This window comes from Orcinus orca, chromosome 11, assembly GCF_937001465.1.
Source record: "Orcinus orca chromosome 11, mOrcOrc1.1, whole genome shotgun sequence".
In the NCBI taxonomy this organism is placed as follows: Eukaryota; Metazoa; Chordata; class Mammalia; order Artiodactyla; family Delphinidae; genus Orcinus; species Orcinus orca.
Genome location: NC_064569.1, coordinates 95,138,518 through 95,158,684, shown reverse-complemented (window position 1 = coordinate 95,158,684; position 20,167 = coordinate 95,138,518). Strand labels below are relative to the sequence as shown.

Genomic DNA, 20,167 nt, shown 5'->3' with positions numbered 1-20,167 from the left:
TCCCAGACCAGGGCACGAACCCGTGTCCCCTGCACTGGCAGGCGGACTCTCAACCACTGTGCCACCAGGGAAGCCCAAGATTTATATTCTTTTCATGGTGCCCAGGGCAATGCTGCCATGATGATTATTTTAGGAAATGAAGACCTTTGTCTAAACAGGCAAGGAAGGTCTTAGTCCCAATCTGGCCTATGATTTGACTTCTGCTCCCATTTGTTACCTTTCAGTTTTGGTACAAGATGTTGAAATTCTTCCAGCGTATAGGCTTCATCCACTCCAGTTAGAGCTATTGCTCCATCAGTACCAGATCGGGGGCCATCCCAAAGTTCTCGACTGGGATCTCTCTGAGGCACAAAAAGTATGGCCTTGTGTGCTGGTAACTGCTTGCCGGGGAGGCTTTGAAGGACCAGAATGCTATCAGGCTCTTGGAATCCACACAGGTACAGGAAATTGTTGTCTTGGTGGAAAGTATAGGGGATATCATTGCTCATATAGTATGTAGGGTTGGACAGCAGTACCACTGTGTGGTCTGTACCACTCTGCCCTTGTGCTTCCTTGTGGATCAGAGATATTAGTTTGTGTCTGCGAAGTGCATATTCCACCTGGGATAGTCCTGGTGTCACCTCCCCTAAAAATGACAAAAAACAGTGATGCTTTGCATTTCTATAGTGCCAAAGTACTTAAGAGAGTTTAATATTAGATGGAGACACCCAAGTTCATTTCTTCAATTTATGCCCAATCTTCTCATAGCACACGGCAAATTAAGGAGATAACCCAGGTTTCAAATTTCTATTCCATTGCAAAAATTTGGAAGAAAAGATAATTACATGTGGTCCTGCCTGAAAAATGGGATCATGACCCCTTAAGATCTCTTCCAGCTCTTTGGTTCATTCTTTTACTCATTCAATCAAATATTTACTAAACATTATTATATGGAAGGCATTGTTAGGCAAATAATCCAAGTTGCCCTGAAGTTTCAATATACAAGGTGAGGAGAAGGATCACATTTTCTGTGTAAGACTTCCCCAAAAGAATGTAAGCTCCTCGAAGACACAGAGTTTTGTCTGTTTGCTCAACATTATATTTCCAGGGCCTAGAATAACAACTGGAATATAGTAGGCATTTGATAATTGTCAAATGAGCTATAGTAATTTTAGAGTTGAAGGCCAAAAAGCTTTCCCCAATTTCAAGAGTTAGAATAAATTTCTCCTTCTGAATTTCCAAAGCATAATAATATCTTTCTAACAGGGCTTTTCACTTTCTACCTTGTATTAACAGTGAGCTGGGTATACATAACTTCTTTGATGGTCAGAACCATCTTCGTATCCTTCAAAACTCTAGTAATATTATCCACCTCTTGGGGCTGTCATGAGAATCAAATTTGATAAAGCATGTGGTTCTTAAGGATTTGAAGACATCCTAGAAAATCTTTTGAAAGCTATGGATGTATTCTGTTTACTAAATGGCATGTAGGCACATACAAACATTTTTAAAAAAATTTATTTAGTTTATTTTATTTTTGGCTGTGTTGGGTCTTCGTTGCTGCATGTGGCTTTTCTCTAGTTGTGACGAGCAGGGGCTACTCTTTGTTGCAGTGCATGGGCTTATTGTGGTGGCTTCTCTTGTTGCGGAGCACGGGCTCCAGGCGCGTGGGTTTCAGTAGTTGCGATACGCGGGCTTAGTTGCTCCGCAGCAAGTAGGATCTTCCTGGACCAGGGCTCAAACCAGTGGCCCCTGCATTGGTAGGCGGATTCTTAACCACTGTGCCACCAGGGAAGCCCAAATACAAACTTTTGACATACAATTTCAAGAGTCTCAGATTCCTGTAAGCGCACGCAAAAAACCCTATTAAGAACCCCTGTGGGACCTCCCTGGTGGTCCAGTGGTTAAGAATCTGCCTTCCAATGCAGGGGATGTGGGTTTGACCAATGCAGGGGATGTGGGTTTGATCCCTGGTTGGGGAACTAAGATCCCACATGCCGTGGGGCAACTAAGCCCACAAGCTGCAACTACTGAGCCCGTGCACCACAACTACAGAGCCCATGTGCTCTGGAGCCTGCACGTCACACTAGAGAGAAGCCCTTGCACCACAACTAGAGAGAAGCCTGCATGCTGCAAAGAAGATCCTGTGTGCTGCAACTAAGACCAGATGCAGCCAAAAATAAATAAACATATAAATAAAAAAGAAACTTTGTTATGAAGTGTTATGTGTTAGTTCTTTATTTTAGCCTTTTCTCCTTTTATTTATTATTTATTTTTTTTAACATCTTTAGTGGAGTATAATTGCTTTACAATGTTGTGTTAGTTGCTGCTGTGTAACAAAGTGAATCAGCTATATGTATACATATATCCCCATATCCCCTCCCTCTTGCATCTCCCTCCCACCCTCCCTATCCCACCCCTCTAGGGGGACACAAAGCACTGAGCTGATCTCCCTGAGCTATGCAGCTGCTTCCCACTGGCTATCTATTTTACATTTGGTAGTGTATATATGTCAATGCTACTCTCTCACTTGGTCCCACCTTACCCTTCCCCCTCTCTGTGTCCTCAAGTCCATTCTCTACGTCTGCGTCTTTATTCCTGTCCTGCCCCTAGGTTCTTCAGAACCTTTTTTTTTTAGATTCCATATATATGTGTTAGCATACGGTATTTGTTTTTCTCTTTCTGACTTACTTCACTCTGTATGACAGTCTCTAGCTCCATCCACCTCACTGCAAATAACTCAATTTCGTTTCTTTTTATGGCTGAGTAATATTCCATTGTATATATGTGCCACATCTTCTTTATCCATTCATCTATTGATGGACAATTAGGTTGCTTCCATGTCCTGGCTATTGTAATATGTGTTAGTTCTTAATACTAGTACCTAACAGACTGCCTGGCTGCTAGCCCAGTGATGACTGGGTGAACGCTTCACTTCTGAAATGGAAATTATGCCTGCTTTCACTTTAGGTTCCCAGACAAAAGAACTATTAAAACAATTACTCACAAAAGCTGTATCCCTAAGCCTACACTTAACAATAATAATAGTAAAACATCTAATGCTTATTGAACGCTTACTATGTGTCTGTACTATTCTAATTATTTACACGTATCAACTTATTTTATCTTTACAATGACTCTATGACGTGGGGAATTATTATTATTCCCTGTGGTAGCCAGTCTCCACATGCAAGTATGGGAAGATAGCCATGAAACACTGCTGTGTAAGAAAGTTAAATAAGAAGATGGACAGTATGTTCTCATTATGTTTAAAAAAAACAAAGGAGAAAAAAGAATTTAGAAAAGAATCAGAATTTTTATAGTGGTAACCTATGGAGAGTGACATAAACTGAAATTTTCTATTTAACATGATTTATTACATTATTTGAATTCTGTTTCAATGAGTATATACTCTTATAATTAAAGTCCCAAATAAAGAGAAAAAGAGGTTAAAAAAGGGAAACCATGGACAGTCCACTCCATACTCATAACCTACAATGGTTCTTTATCGTCTGTCAGATCAAATTCATACTCTTAAGCCACTTTAACATTTACATTTAAATGTAACATTTTAATGTTCTCTACCAGGTGACTTCAACTTATCTGGCCAACTTTTTTTGGTAACAGCTCTACTGAGATATTTTCATACCATACAATTCGCCCACTTACAAGTGTACAATTCAATGATTTTCGGTATATTCACAGATTTGTGCAACCATTACCCTAAACAATTTTAGAATATTTCATCACTCCAAAAAGAAATCCCATGCCAATCAATAGTTACTCCCTGTTTCCTCCGAATCCAATCCAGCCCTTGACAACCACTAATCTATTTTCTGCCTCTCTGGGTTTGTCTATAGTACAGATTTCATATAAATGAAATCACACAAGATGTGTTCTTTGGTGACGTGGCCAACTTTTTTCTTATCATTCCCCCTATTATTCTGAAATTAATTCCTTCTATATCTTACATAAGTCCAACCTGTTACCTTCCTTACAGTGTGTCCCCTTTCTAAAATTTCTTCTCCCTCCAAAGCAATTCCACTCAAGACTTGGAGCTCAATATATGTTTGTTTTTAGACCCTTCTGATTCAAAAGGCTTTCTTGATTAGCCCAGATCATGTTGATTTGTTCTTTTGAATTATATTTTTTTTAAAGTCAACTATTTCATTTTCATATACACATCTTATAGTTGTGTATAAATGTAATCATACCATACTCTTTCAATAGTTAAACACTTTTCCCCCATTTCTTCATTGTTTGAGACCTCACTCCCCTTCCCTCCTTCTACCCACATTAGAACCACCCCCATATTTGTAATTTAGTATGTATCCTTTCCTATTTTTCTCAATACTCATATAATCACATACACATATACCTGCATTTAGGGTTTTTTGAGTCACTAGTGTTTTACAAAAATGGGATACACAGTCTTGTGTTTATGTTGTCTTTCTAACACAACAATACCTCATAGAAGTCCCTCCCACCAACTCATTTAGCACAGCTTCAACTCATTCTGCTTGATGTCTCCATATTATTTCTTGGGGGAATGTATCATAACTTCCTGATCCATTTCCATACTGGTGGGCATTCATATTATTTTCAGCTTTTTGCTGCAATAATGAACATCTTTCTACTTATATATATAGGGTACTTTTAAATGCCCTATGTACTGTTGCTTTTATTTCTGTGGGATAGTCCCAGGAGAGAAATTAGTGGATCAAAGTCCTTCGAGTTTTCTTAGTACTCATGTTCAGTACATGCAACTCAGCTGTTTATGATTACTTTGGAACTGTCTAGTTGTTTTACCTATGCATAGTTTATCTCTCCAGAAAATTCTGTAGTTCTATCCCATTAATAATTTTTTATTTAACTTTTATTTACCTACAATATAAAAATTTACATTTTTATTAACAAAATTGGTAAGAAACAAAAGAGATAAATAAGAGAGGGCCTTACAGGCCAAGCAAAGCAACAGAGTTGGTCCTAGAAAAGCTCACATCACATTTCTTTCTCTGAGGATTGAGTTGGCTAAGAGTCCCCTAGGGCTCTAGGGCAGAATATCGAACTTTATACCAGAGCCCAAGAACAGCTTAACTATTTATCTCCCTGATAATTATTCATGTTAAGTCTGCCACTGTTACTCAATACTGGAAATTTCCTAATTTACCCAAGCAGCAAATACTCTTTTCTAAAAGCAGAGGCTGGTTATAATTGGTGGATTATCCAACTTTTCCTTTTTGTCATTTTACTTGGTCCCTATCCTGTGCTTTGCTTTTGGTCATTTCCCAGCTATGGTCCATGTAATAAAACTAAACTTAAAAAATCAATTCATTGTGTTTTTAAAAAAACTTTGGAAATAAGAAGAAAATTCACAATATTAATGATCTTAATTAATCAATGTGTTATCTCTCATTTTCATTAATAACAGAGTATACATATATGTATATTAGGAAGTAACTTCTGAAAAAAAGATAAAATTATTTAAAAATCAAAGCAGGATTGCAAAACCACCTTTTTCGCCCTTCAAAGCATTCCTCGTTGCTGAATCTAATTTCATACAAATGACTATATGAGAAATATTTATTTAAAACACTGACTACATTTTCCCAAGCTTACTAATTGTAAACACTATACAGTGACCATTAACTATATGCTTCCAAACTTCTGAAATTTCGAAGAACTCTTCATCACAACAGAAAAATTAACCAAGGAAAAACACACCTTATCAACTGAAGGAGGGAAAAAAAGTGTGATAAAGCAATGAACTTCAACCCTAGAGGTAAACCTGGCAGTTGTTATGGCCTTTGATCACAGAACTAACCATTATAGTCAATCTAGCCTGACTTTCTTCAGATAAAACTGCATCTGAACAGACATTCTGGTAACTTTGTCAAATTGTAAAGTATTAAGAAGCAAAGTCAGTATTTTGTCATGTGGAGTCAATTAAGGATAGAAGGGCTACTCTAACAAGTTATTTAAGCAATCAAATGCCTAGATGCCACAATCTGGACTCTGTAAATAACAAAGTCTCACAATCAATCCTGAGACTGTGCAGCCAAGAAGAAAAGCTCTTCCAGGACATCTAGGATTGGACCTCTCGAGAGAATAAGAAAAATGTTCTTCATATTTTACCAGCCAGGCAGAAAACCCAGAGAGGAAAAGTTTTATGAAGACAGAAAATGGATGGAAATATGCAAGTCTTTGCTACAATCTAGGTATGTATTTTAATTATTTCCTGAAACTAACTAGGTTAGGATTTTAACGTGGCCTGAAGCAGTGTCCTTGAATTCTGTTTAATATTAGGAGTTTTTTATTGTATATAAGGAAGTAGTGCATAAAATGATCTATTACTATGTAGTTGGAAAATGGGGGTAAATAAAAAGCTAATAAACATTTCCTTTATAAAGTAAAACACAGACCTCTCTGAAAAAAATGAAATGATCAAATAAATAATTTTAAAATACTCTCAATGGATTTTATTTGCATATACTGAGCAAAACAAGCCAGACAGAAAGGGTTCATACTGTATGATTCCACTTACACGAAACTCAAGAACAGGCAAAACAATCATGTTGATAGAAACTAGAGCAGTGGTTAAGGATGGAGGTGGGGACTGACTAGAAGGGTATGAGGGGACTTTCTGGGGTGACGGAAATGCCCTATATCTTGAATGGGGTATGGGTTATATTGGTGTACCTTTGTCAAAACTCATTGAATTGCATATTTAAGCTCTGTGCAATTCACCTAATGTAAATTTTATCACATTAAAAAAAAAAAGTATAGCTGGCCCTCCATATCCATAGGTTCTGCATCTGGGGATTCAATCAACCACAGATCAAAAATATTTGGAAAAAAAATTCCAGAAAGTCGCAAAAAGCAAAACTTCAATTTGCTGTGCATGAGCAACTATTTACATAGCATTTACATTGTATTAGGTATTATAAGTAATCTAGAGATGGACTATAGTATATGGGAGGATGTGCATGGATTGCAGTCATATACTATGCCATTTTAGGTAAGGGACTTAAGCATCCGCAGATTTTGGCATCTGAGAGGGTCCTGGAACCAATCCCCTAAGGATACCAAGGGATGACTATACCACTCTCTAAAGCTGAAATAACTTTTACATCAAGACTTCTCTCACTTGAATTTCTTCTTACCAAAAATATTATATCAAAAAAAAGACTTAAAAAAATTCCCATATAGTATTCTTTGGCATGGGTGTTATGTGCTGTTTTGTGGTTAAGTGTGGACTCAGACTTTTGCTGAGTTGGAATTCTGGCTTAACAACCTACTGAGTGACTTGGGGAGAGCTACCAAACTGTTCTGTGCCCGTGTCCTTATCTGTAAAGTGGAGATAATAATAGCACCCACTTCACAAAGTTGTCAGGAGGATTTAATAAGTTAATGAAATACTTAGAACAGTTAGCACTATATAAATATTAGTTATAATTATTACCACAATAAATAATTTACACTTGAAGAGGTTGTCATCCTGGTAATACAAAGCCAGGTAGGATCTTGAAAGAGTAAAATTTATAGGGATGACCATTATCCCTATCAAAGTAATTATTTACATGAAAGCCCTGAATTATCTGGTTTTCTCACACAATGACAAGAATGAGTTAAGTGATTCAGGAGCTTTTTTTTTTTTTCTTTTGTGGTACGCGGGCCTCTCACTGTTGTGGCCTCTCCCGTTGCGGAGCACAGGCTCCGGACGCCGCAGGCTCAGCGGCCATGACTCACGGGCCTAGCCGCTTTGCGGCATGTGGGATCTTCCCAGACCGGGGCACGAACCCATGTCCCCTGCATCGGCAGGCGGACTCTCAACCACTGCGCCACCAGGGAAGCCCTATCTGTATTCTCTAATTTGTCTATCATATATATGGAACTTGTATAATAATTAGGAAAGGGACTGAGATATTTTCCAAAAGTTTAAAGTACTGGCAAGTACTGGGGAAATATTCCAAACATGAAACCTTTTGGAGCAAACCACATAATAGAAACATACTTTTAAACCCCAAACTAACAAACTGACCTTGGCTTTGTAAAAGAGATTTTAAAAAAAGTATTAAATGCCTCTTAATTTTTCTTAATAATTGACTCTTCCTCCAATCCTCAATTATTTTAACACTTCTGTAAGTTTTGCTTCTCTACGTGGAGAAAGATAAGTGATTAACACTTTGGCTATTGTATATCTGGTGGTTTCTTTAACACTGATAATTCTCTTTTAAAATTCTATCTACTTTTATCCCTTCTCACTTACCCCAATCCCTATTGTACAGGAGAATAAAAATTATGATAGGTGGGCTTCCCTGGTGGCACAGTGGTTGAGAGTCCGCCTGCCGATGCAGGGGACACGGGTTCATGCCCTGGTCCGGGAAGATCCCACATGCCACGGAGCAGCTGGGCCCGTGAGCCATGGCCGCTGAGCCTGCGGCATACGGAGCCTGTGCTCCGCAACGGGAGAGGCCACAACAGTGAGAGGCCCGCATATCGCAAAAAAAAAAAAAAAAAAAATTATGATAGGTATTCCTTTTCCCCCATAGTTTATATGAACATATGTATATATATGAACTTGTATGTGTGTATTTATTTACATTCATTTTTAAGATAGTTAACATGCACATAACACAAATAACAGTCTAGATACAGAGGCCATCATCTTGACAATATGATTACTAGTTTCAAGGCCTGGAAAATGCAGCTCACCATGTAAAAGTATCTCACCACGAGAAATCAGTAATTTTCAAAGCTGGTAAAACTTAGTATTAAATTGAAGCTACAGGTAGGTTGACTGGATGGAGAAATACTTAAATTAATATCAACTGTATTGCTATTAAGCTTACCTTACAGCTTTGAAAAACTCTGATTTCCTGTGTGTTTCAGTGGTGAGCTGCATTTCCTGAGTCTCAGCCGACTTCCCAGCAGGAATTCCAGTCTGATGAAGAATCAGCAAAAGGAAGCCCTCACTGAGAGACACACTGGTATCATTCACTGAGTGGAGACAGTGAAAGAGCAACATATTTCCAAAGGCAATTTAGATTATTAATATATATGCTTACACAGTAAATATAGATTTAACTTCGCATGGCAGAAGCAACAATTAATCTCCCTTGAAAACCTGACTGATTTTTCTCCAAAGCATTTGGTTTTACCCTGCCTACCTCTTTGGGATGATATTCATTCATCATAGTTCATCCCTTAAGTGTCTTTAAAAAAACAAAACAAAACAAAAAACCTTAGGTATGAATTTGAACAATAGTGATGACACCTCTTCCAGCAGGAACGCTGGAATCTTAAAGTAGAAAAAAAAAAATTAGTGAAGTAAACCTTTATCAACTTTTTGCATCACCTTTATCACTGTTATCACTTCTCAAAGTTGTGACAATCACATCTGGAAATCTTGTGTAACCTATATAAAAATATTTTTCTTAATATTGACATGAGCATTTAATGCTTTCAAGAAAAATGTTTCCTAAAATGTCTTTAACACAGTAGTTCACAAAGAATCAATAGTTAGAACACAGTTCTAGACACCATGTTTCAGAAAGTAACAGAATTTTTCTTTAAAAACATCTTGAAATACATACTTTTCACTGATACTTCTGAATTATAAGGCTAATCGTATTTATTGCTCTAGATGGTGCTGTCTATACAGTACTATTAGCCACATGTAGCTGTTTAAATTTAAATTAATTAAAATAAAATTTAAAAAAACTTAGTTCCTCAGTTGCACTAGCAACATTTTAAGTGTACAGTAGCCACTTGTGTATAGTGGCTACTGTATTGGACAGCACAGCTCTAGAACATTCCCACTGCTGCAAAAATTCTATTGGATAGCACAGTTCTAGACAAAGCCCCTAAAGAGAGAGACAGTCATTACAGTTAAAAGGCCTTACCTGGTCTGAGGAGGTGTGGGTGTGTAAAGGGGCTGGGCTGGCCTAAGTATCGGTTTGGAATCCTCCTCTCTGGGATGGGCTGCAGGGAGTACCTTCGCTGTGAACATGACATGCATCCTGAAGGAGAGATAAAGAGGATGAGATGGAATAGTGTACCTAGAAAGTCCTGACAGTATATACACATTTATCTACCTCCAGCAGTAGGATGCTTTAGAAAAATGCAAATTAGTATCTCCTTCAGTATTTATATGGTCCTTCCTCTGGGCCAGCCAGAGCCTGTGTTGGGCCTTAGGGATACAGAAATGAGATTATCTTTACCTTTAGTGACTTTAGTCTACCTGAATATAATAGAGGTATATATACATACGGTATGATTAACGTATGAATAGGAGCTATGGGAACAGAAGAAAGACAACAAACAAAAGCAGGGGAGGGGGTAGGAAGTATTTCATTGAGGTAGTGTTATGCTGTGTCCTAAAATTCAGAAAAAGAGAATTAACATTTTTATTGAGAATATGTGAAGTTTGAGAAAATATGCACATCTTATCTCATTTAATCTTGGAATGTTAGAGCTAGTGAAATGTCTGAAAAATGCTTAATCATATTTAGCCCATAAGAAGTAATATTATTAGCATTCATTCAGCAAGATTTATTAAGTGTGTGATTGGCACATGCTGGGAAAGACACAAGAATAACACAAGACTATCTGTCCTGGTCTGGAAAGAACATACAGTCTAGTGGAGGTGAGACAGAGCAATACTACATTGTGAACGCAGTGGTGGATTCATACACAAGGTTTTTGAGAGCACAAAAACTAACACAACGCTGTGGGACGGGTACAATGACGATAGGACACAGTGATCTGGGGAACAGAGAAGCACACTACAGGCGCTTGTGTGAGACTGCAGAAGTAGAAATGCCTACTCTGAGTAGGAATTAGTCAGTGAAAGTGACAAGGGGAGCTGAAGGTATCATGAATGAGATTATGAAAGGGAAGGCATAGAAAGCACCACATTCACATGTGCCCATGTGTGCGTGTAGAGGGAAAAGGGATAGAAAGAGAATTTCAGGTCAGTGTTGCTGCTGGTGCGAGAGGAAAAGATCAGCAAGGTAAGGATCAGACCATTGAAGGCTTTGTACACCAAACTAAGGAATTAGATTTTTAACTGTTACGTGAGGTAGGCATTATCATCGCCTTCTTTTTTATTTTTTTTTTAACAAATAAGGAATCAGACTCAGAGAAGTAATTTGTGCAATGTTACACAGTTAGTACTAGGGAAGCTGGGATTCAAACTGTTTTATTTAACTTCAAAATCTTTGCTCTTATCCCTCTACTCTGTCACTCAGTAAGTCTTCTCTGCTAAATCCCAACAATACAATTAGTACTGTACAATCTTCCCGTGAACATACAATCACTACCACAACAAAACGCGGTAAGTCTGGATCAAGTTAAAGGTTTTAGTAGGGATTATAAAGCATGAATGACAGCGTATGTATTTGGAGAGTTAAGAAGTCTTAAACATTAACTTTGAATTAAATTTACAAAGGGTTATTGAGAAAAATTATAGCTTCTTGAATGATTAAAAAGACAGAGAAAATGGTACAGGTTTCCAGGCAGTATGAAAATACAGTTAAGAATAGTGGAAAATGAGAAAAAGGACAAAATATGAAGTATTTCCTGGAATCTGTCTTTAGAAAATGTACAGAATACATATTAAGGAATATGCCCAGTCTACACAGGTTGAAAGCTTAACAAAGATGAGGCAAGCAATTTACAAAAATACAGAGAAACCTGCTAAGTGACACCACAGGGAAGCAATCAACAAAGACACTACCAGACAAACAATTCAGCTTTTTCCACATAAATTCGAAGGCAGGTAGGGGTGGTAAGGTATGGAAGGGGGAATCTATAGATTAAGTAAGCCTTAAAAGACATTATCAACCAACTGTAATATGTGAACCTTAACTGGATCCCGATTCAAGCAACAAACTGTAAAACAAATACATTATATTTATGAGATCACTGGAAATTGGGACAGTGATTGCATATTTGATGGTATTACGGAAGTAATATTTGTTTTAACGTGTGATAATGGTGTTGTGATTATGTTAAAAAGAAACTTATCTTTTAGAGATATAAATAGAAATATTTACAGATGAAGTGATATGATCTCAGGTTTGTCTCAAAATAATATGGGGGTGGGGTCGATTGCGGCGAGGATGAATGGGGATTTGAATGAAACAAGACTGGCCATGAGCTGATAATTATTGAAGCTGTGTGACGGGTACATCAGAGTTCATTATACTACCCTACTTGTGTATATGTTTGAAATTTTCCATAATAAAAAAGTTGAAAAAAAAAGAATGAAGCGACCATAGGGAAAAATGAAGGAAATAAGCATGTACTCCGGAAGGCAATCTAAGACAAAGAATTAAAGGCAGCATGGTATAGTAGAAAAAAGTGCTAGTTCTAGTTTAGTTCTACTATCTACATGATCTTGGCATGTTACATAAGTCCTCTGTACTTATTTCTTCACCTGTGAAATAAAGCCGTTATATTAGGTAGTGGCTGTCAAATTTTTAAAACCAAGACCCACAGTAAGAAATATATTTTACACAGTAACCTAGTATATACAGACATATATATGTATAATGTATATAGAAATTTCACTAAATACTATTCTTTCTGTGACTGTTATTTTTGCTGCCCTATTCCATTAAAAATAAGCTTGCCTCAGTGCACTAAAATGATTTTATTACTGCAGTGTCTGGAATGGTGGCCCCCAGAAGATACGTCCACATCCTAATCTCCAGAACTTGTGACTGTTAATTGGAAAAAGGGTTTTTGCAGATGTAATTAAGGAACTTGAGATGAACGGATCATCCTGCATTATCTGGGTTGATCCTAAATCCAATGACATGTGTCCTTGTAAGAGAAATGCACAGGGAGAATTGAGACAGAAGAGGAGGAAGCAATGTAACCATGGAGGCAGAAACAGAAGAGATGTGGCCACAAGCCAAGGAATATGTATAGCCACCAGAAGCTGGAAGATGGGAAGAACGGATTCTCTCCTAGTGCCCCGGGAAGGAGTGTAGCCCTGCTGACACATGATCTCGGGCTTCTGGCCTCCAGAACTGTGAGACAATACATTTCTGTTGTTTTAAGCAGACATGTTCATGGTAATTTGTTATGGTAGCCTCAGGACTAATACAATGACTTACTAAGATTGAAATAAATATGTCAAGTGCTTGATTATTTTTTCATAGTTCACAAATTCTTCATTTTTTCAAACCAAAACATGGAACAACTGAGAAGTAAGTTATTAAAGCTCAGTAACCCAGAGGTCATATTATGCAAGAGGTATGCTGTGGCCATAAACAACAGCTCCCACTGGTTTATAAGGCACTGTTTGAGGCTTCCAGGAAAATATAGGGGAAATAGTCCAGAGGGTTAAGGATGGTCTGGTATGACTCTGGACTAGCTCTGTTTGGAAGGTCTAGTCCCTACCCCAACCCCATAATGACACCACAATGCAGCCCTCCCTGACATAAGCTTGTAACTCTGCTTGCCATATAATCAGTATCCTAATGTGTCCTAGCAGTGGTCCATGGTAATAACATTGTCTTCAATGTAAAAATGTGCCTATCTGCAGTCACTGCCTCTACCACCATCACCAGCAGAGCCTAAGCTGAGAAGAAACCACGGTTCTCACTACCCTGAGCACCCCTTTCCAACCATCTGTTACAACATAGTGGATTACTATGAAGTTCTAGAATTGCAGAGATATACTTCACCTGTGGTCATTAAAAAGGCTTATTGAAAAGTGGCACTTAAATGGCACCCTGATAAAAATCCAGAAAATAAAGAAGAAGCCGAGAGAAAATTCAAAGAAGTAGCTGAGGCATATGAGGTATTATCAAACGATGAAAAACGGGACATTTATGATAAATATGGCAAAGAAGGATTAAATGGTGGAGGCAGAAGTCATTTTGATGATTCTTCTGAGTATGGCTTCACATTCCGTAAGCCAGATGATGTCTTTAAAGAAATTTTTCGTAAAAGGGACCCATTTTCATTTCATTTCTTTGAAGACTTGCTTGAGGACCTTTTTTTTTTTTTTTTTGAAGACCTTTTAAATAATCCAAGAAGCTCCTATGGAAGCAGAAACAGAGGTGAAAGATCTTTTTCTCTACATCCAGTGAATATCCAGCTTTCGAGAGATTTTCTTCATATGATACAGGATATATACCATGTGGTTCACTGGGCCATGAGGGCCTTCATTCATTCTCTTCCCTGACGTTTGACGACAGTGGGATGGGCAACTACATATCTGTTACAACTTCAGGTAAAATTGTTAATGGCAGAAATACCAATACAAAGAGAATTATTGAGAATGATCAAGAAAGAGACAAAGACGATGGTGAGTTGAAGTCCTTTCTTTTAAATGGTATGGCAGATGAAGAGAGCTTTGCTGAAGAATGCAGTTGGAGAAGACGGTCATTCAACAATTATTCACCAAAGTCCTGCAGCCCCAAACATGTATCTCAATATATTTTTGCAACTGGAATCCCTCTATTTTCTCAGCAGGATTCAAAGAAGGTGGTAAGAGGAAAAAAAAGAAGCATAAAGAGGTACAGAAGAAGAAGTCAACTAAAAGGAATCATTAAATTGACTCTTCAGACACATTATGTTCATATAACATTTGAACACAGCTCTTTATGTGCTTTTTTTAAAATTTTATTTTATTTATATTTTTATACAGCAGGTTCTTATTAGTTATCCACTTTATACATATTAGTGTATATATGTCAATCCAATTCATCACACCATCTTTGTGTGTTTCTGTTAGAGTTTTGCAGATAATATTTGTTTAATACCACACTAAGATTATGTTTTTAACATATTTAGCAGGACTGTAAACATCTGATGAGTGGCTGTTTGGATTAGGTATGTTAGAAAAAGATGAATTTGTGGTAACAGTGATACTAAGAATTTAGAAAACAGCAAAGATTAATGAGTTTTGAAATTTTAGCTAAGGTAGCCAGGAAAAAGATCTAAATGAAATGAAGGAGTTAGCCATGTGGATATTTGGTCAAAGAAGATTCCAGGCAGCAGGACTAGCAAGCGAAATGTCCCTAAAGCAGACTGTGTAAGGTGTGTTTGAGGAACATGGAGATCAGTGTGGCCAGTTATGAGAGCAAGTAGATGAAGTAAGAAAGGTAACAGAAGACCAGATTATGCAGGGACTGCTAGATCACAGTATGAACTATGTTATAATTGTCAGACAGGAAGCCAATGGAGGCTGTGAGCAGAAGAGTGACATAATCTGACATACTTAAACAGGCCTGTGCTGGTTGCCGTCAATAAAAACAGACTCTAAGTAAGCAGGGGTAAAAGCAGGGAAATGCAGGCTACTGCCACAATCCAGGCCAGAGACTGCAGTAGCTTGGCCAAGGTGGTGGAGGCGGTGGTGGTAAAGAGAGATCAGACTCTGGATATATTCTAAAGGTAGGGCCAAATGGAATTTGCTGACAGACTGGATGTGGGGTATGACAGAAGTCAGGATTTTTGGCCTTAGCAACTGAAAGAAGAGAAGTGCCATTAATCTGAGATAGGCCTGGAGGTGTTAAATTTTGGATGTGCTACATTCAAGGTACCCGAATTTATTAAGCAGCAAAAACAGAATTTCCTACGTTGACTTGCATCCTGCATGTTCCCTGTCATTGAATTCTTCCTTTTTTTTTAACAAACAGATCTTATTGATCATATTAATCTTTCATCTTAGAAATATAATTACTATAAATTTTAATGTGACTAAAAGATAGGAGCAAATAATCTAGTAGCACTTAAAACCCAACCACCTTTCGAAAAACATAGTTCAGTGATATATAGCAATGCAACAAATTTTGAAACCAGAAAAAATTCTAGGATCGACTATTTTTTTTTTTTTTTTTTTTGCGGTACGTGGGCCTCTCACTCTTGTGGCCTCTCCCGTTGCAGAGCACAGGCTCCAGACGCCGCAGGCTCAGCAGCCATGACTCACGGGCCTAGCCGCTCTGCGGCATGTGGGATCTTCCCGGACCGGGGCACGAACCCGTGTCCCCTGCATCGGCAGGCAGACTCTCAACCACTGCGCCACCAGGGAAGCCCTAGGATCAACTATTTTTAAACGACTGCTAGAATAAAGCGTGAGCTCTTGTTTTGTTTGATTTTTAGTTGGTAGGTGGGTGGGGAGGAAAGTTCATTTATTCTACAGGAGAGACTGGGGACAATTAGCATTTAATGCTTATTTGCAGAAAATAAAATCATAAAAGCTCAGAGTATTTTAAATGCCACTTATATAAAATGTGACATTTAGTAGAATTTATTTATTGTTACACATGTGGGACTAATCAGACTTAGAAAAAAATGCAATTTTTCAACAAAAGCAAAAACCAGTGTCTCTGAAAATTTGAGAATGCAATAACATGCCCTCTGGTCCATTTTTTATTTTATTCTTAACAGATAACTAAAAATTCAGATTTAATCTTATTCAATAGCTTAAAATTATTCGTTTCCTACTGCCTAGAGGAAAAAGCTCAATGTTGCTTAACATAATATACAAGACACTCCACGAGCCAGCCACCAGCTTTCTTCCCAACTTGACTTTCTATCATGTGTCTTCTTACACATCTCATGCTTGAGCCCAACTTTTCCCAAACTGTGTTCAAAGGGATACCAGTTCAAGACTCACCAGAGAAAAAGGGCTCCATGGTCAAATACATTTTGCAAATTAATGCCAAAGACATTTCCCTCTTAGAGACATGGAAATAGTCTATTATGAGCACTATAAAATGCAGCATTCCCCATACTTATTTGACCACAGAACCCTTTTGGTGTAACAGCTACTAACATGCCCAGCAACATATTTCAAAAAAGCTCCAGGCTTATTAATGATGCAAAGCTTTGTACCAGTCATTCTGTTTCAGAGTTCTGGGCCTTTGCATTCATTCTCTCTGCCAGGATGGCTCCATCACTCTAGTTGGCTTGGTGAATTTAAGCCTTCTTTCAAGTCTCAACTCTCCTAACCTTTGAAGTCATGCCCACGTTTCCTCTTTGCCCCTCTCTGCCCCCAGAAAATATCAACACTTTTTCCTTCTCCCCACAAGTATGTTACATTACAATTACTTGCTTTTTAATTAATTAATTTATTTATTTATTGTGGTACGCGGGCCTCTCACTGCTGTGGCCTCTCCCATTGCGGAGCACAGGCTCCGGACGCACAGGCTCAGCGGCCGTGGCTCACGGGCCCAGCCGCTCCATGGCATGTGGGATCTTCCCGGACCGGGGCACGAACCCACGTCCCCTGCATCGGCAGGCAGACTCTCAACCACTGCGCCACCAGGGAAGCCCACAATTACTTGCTTGTTTGTCCGTCTCGCATGATGGTAGAAACTTTTTTTGTGTGCTTAGTTCTCCTATGTGGTGCTCAATTAATGTTAATAGAATTAACTGCAAACAGGCTTTTAAAAATTATTTTCTACTTATTCTTTAATGTTTTCAATATTTCCCTTCCTCATTTAAATTTAAATGATCTAGTCTTTTAAAATATAAAACTTACTTATGCATCATTAATGCTTTATTTTGCTTTTTCTCAAATGACTAGAAGGTGTTAATAACTATATCACAACTAATGAAATCACACTCTTAATTAGCCAAAGCATTTTCACTTTAGGAATGCATGACTTTCACAGAATAGGAAGTTACCTATGGTACTCAATACCCTGTTCCCAGAGTCTTCCTAAGGAAAAGCACCCAAGAGCACCACAGACATTTGAAGTTCTATTTATGAACATCTAAAGTCGGTGGAATTTTCAAATTCTAAAACTTTATAAAATCCCAGAATAACATACTTACAACCCATTATTGCCTTTCTTGGGCTCCCATGTCACTTGAGTCAAGACTCTATTACCATCCTTTGCTATATATATTCATTTATTTGTTGCTTCTCTATCATCTGACTAGACTGTAACTCCAGGGAAGTGGAGATTCACCCACAATGACTGCTAACTCATAAGTTACTGAATGAAGATACATTCTTTCTGGCTCAATAAAAAGGTCCAAAAGGACTCTACTAAGCAGAGTAAGACCTAGCAGAGGTATAACAGAAAAAGGACTAGATGGGAATCATACAACTAACATTCCTGACTTGCTACTTGTGATATCGTGTTAGTTTCAGTTCCCCATCAGTAAAATGATATTTGCTCTAACTTACTGGACTTGTGAAGATCCAAGGAGATCATTCATTCATTCAAAAAGCCTATATATGTATATTATGATGTTAATATGAGAGGTGGTTAAATTTACTTATTCCACTGAAGCAAAATGAAGCATAATGACTACATTTTTCCAGGACACTGGTGTGTATAATCCAGTACCTAGCTCTAAATTTTGATTAATCAGGTTTTACACAAAGCCTCAACAAATGGAAAAAAAGTTACAAGCAAAGAATGGTTCCAGCTCTAAATCACAAGTTATGGCCTCTGTGATCAAGACTGACTAACTGTGGGCTTCCCTGGTGGCACAGTGGTTGAGGGTCCGCCTGCCAATGCGGGGAACACGGGTTTGTGCCCCGGTCAGGGAGGATCCCGCACGCCGCAGAGCGGCTGGGCCCGTGAGCCATGGCCGCTGGGCCTGCGCTTCCGGAGCCTGTGCTCCGCCACGGGAGAGGCCACAGCGGTGAGAGGCCCGCGTACCGCAAAACAAACAAACAAAAAAAAAAAACGACTGACTAACTGCATATCTATTCACCTACTCCCATGGAGAGGGACAGCTTTATGGAACTTAAGTGTCAGAAGCAAAGAGCAAGTTCTGTGCACTGAACAATGATTACTTTTCAGTTTTACTTTCTAGAGTAATGAGTAAGTCTTGATATAATTACCATTCCATTTTCAATAAATTCAGGTATACCAACGTAAGAAACACCTGTCAAGACTTAACACTGGTGTCAACTACCATATGCTCCGGCTTACACATTGTTCACCTATCGGCCCCCAAAACTAAAATATGATCCAATGGCAGATCTGCCTGAAAGACGATTCAGCTTTCACCGATCAAGCTTCATGTTCACTGCTTGCGACAGAATACACCCTAAAAAAATGCCCCGCCCCCCATTCCTGGATTACTCTATCTTGCCTTTTCTTTTTTTAAGTTTCTTTTTTTTGAATTTTATTTAATTTATATTTTTATACAGCAGGTTCTTATCAGTCATCCATTTTATACACGTCAATCCCAATCGCCCAATTCATCACACCACCACCCCCACCCCTCCGCGGCTTTCCCCCCTTGGTGTCCATACGTTTGTTCTCTACATCCGTGTCTCAACTTCTGCCCTGCAAACCAGTTCATCTGTATCATTTTTCTAGGCTCCACATATATGCGTTAATATACGGTATTTGTTTTTCTCTTCCTGACTTACTATCTTGCCTTTTCGAGCAAGGCTTTCAGACATAAAAAGCCTCAGGAGTATTTTCAAATATTACCTCTTCTGAGAGGAACTACTCAAAGGATGTGTAGTACTAAACATGTGTTTCCTGTACATTCTGCAGCCAGCTCTCACGTCTACTCTTTGAAAACACGAAAATCCGACTGTAAGTTAACCTAACAGAAACAAGAGCTACGTGATGTGAGACACTGTGTCACCTGGGCAAGTGTGATAACTGACACAACTTCCATGAGTCCGAGTTACTTTGAAGACAGCCCCTCTGGGAAGACAGCACACCCTTTTCTCTCTGCAGTCATTTCAACCTCTTAGAATACCTCAACTGCAGAAAGAACCCCGGGCCCACCCTTTTCCAGGGACAGGGGGTAGAGAAGAAATCCAAGGAGCTCACAGAGGATTTGGGAGTGGAGACCCCAGCAGAAGAGTCCACTGAAGCAGAGGTCGCCTCAGACCAACCTGGACCCCTCTGGTGCGCCTCAGGCTTCTCAGAGCAAGCCCCGAAGGAGACACTGTGGGAGGTGAGTCTAACCTGAGAGGCTGCGGGCGCTTGCTACCGCGGGAACAAGCTTAGTTGCCGAGAGTATCCAAGGCATGACCGCCACGCTTGCACTTCAGGAAGGAAACGCGGAAAACTGACGATGATGCCGCCGCCGGCAGGGTTGAGTCGCCCGGAAACCAGGCCAGGCGTCCCTCCCCTTCCGGCCGGCGCTGCTCGACGGGCTTTCCTCCCACAGGGGCGCAGTATGTTGACGTCACGCCCGGCGCTGTGATTGCCGCTCCGCCCGGAGGGCCACCCTGGCG

The 20,167-nt window shown here is 39.0% G+C and overlaps 2 protein-coding genes across 3 annotated transcripts in view; one reads left to right on the top strand and one right to left on the bottom strand.

The window, feature by feature from the left end:
• Positions 1-20,160, bottom strand: part of XPNPEP3 (X-prolyl aminopeptidase 3) — a 60,211-nt gene extending 40,051 nt beyond the window's left edge. For both annotated transcript variants that reach the window (XM_004279518.4, XM_033405112.2), the window contains exons 1-3: positions 19,896-20,160; positions 9,885-10,001; positions 218-625 (exon numbers count right to left, since the gene is read on the bottom strand). In XM_004279518.4, coding sequence (XP_004279566.1) covers positions 218-625; positions 9,885-10,001; positions 19,896-19,959 — 589 coding nt within the window. In that variant the 5' untranslated portion in view covers positions 19,960-20,160. The remainder of the gene's footprint in view (positions 1-217; positions 626-9,884; positions 10,002-19,895) is intronic.
• DNAJB7 (DnaJ heat shock protein family (Hsp40) member B7) lies at positions 13,523-14,750 on the top strand (the record flags this gene model as incomplete). The annotated part of the gene is given in 3 exon segments (XM_012536579.3): positions 13,523-14,060; positions 14,063-14,440; positions 14,443-14,750. Coding segments are annotated over 3 exon segments (1,026 nt in total), but the record flags the coding sequence as incomplete, so codon positions are not given.
• Positions 20,161-20,167: the final 7 nt, after the last annotated feature.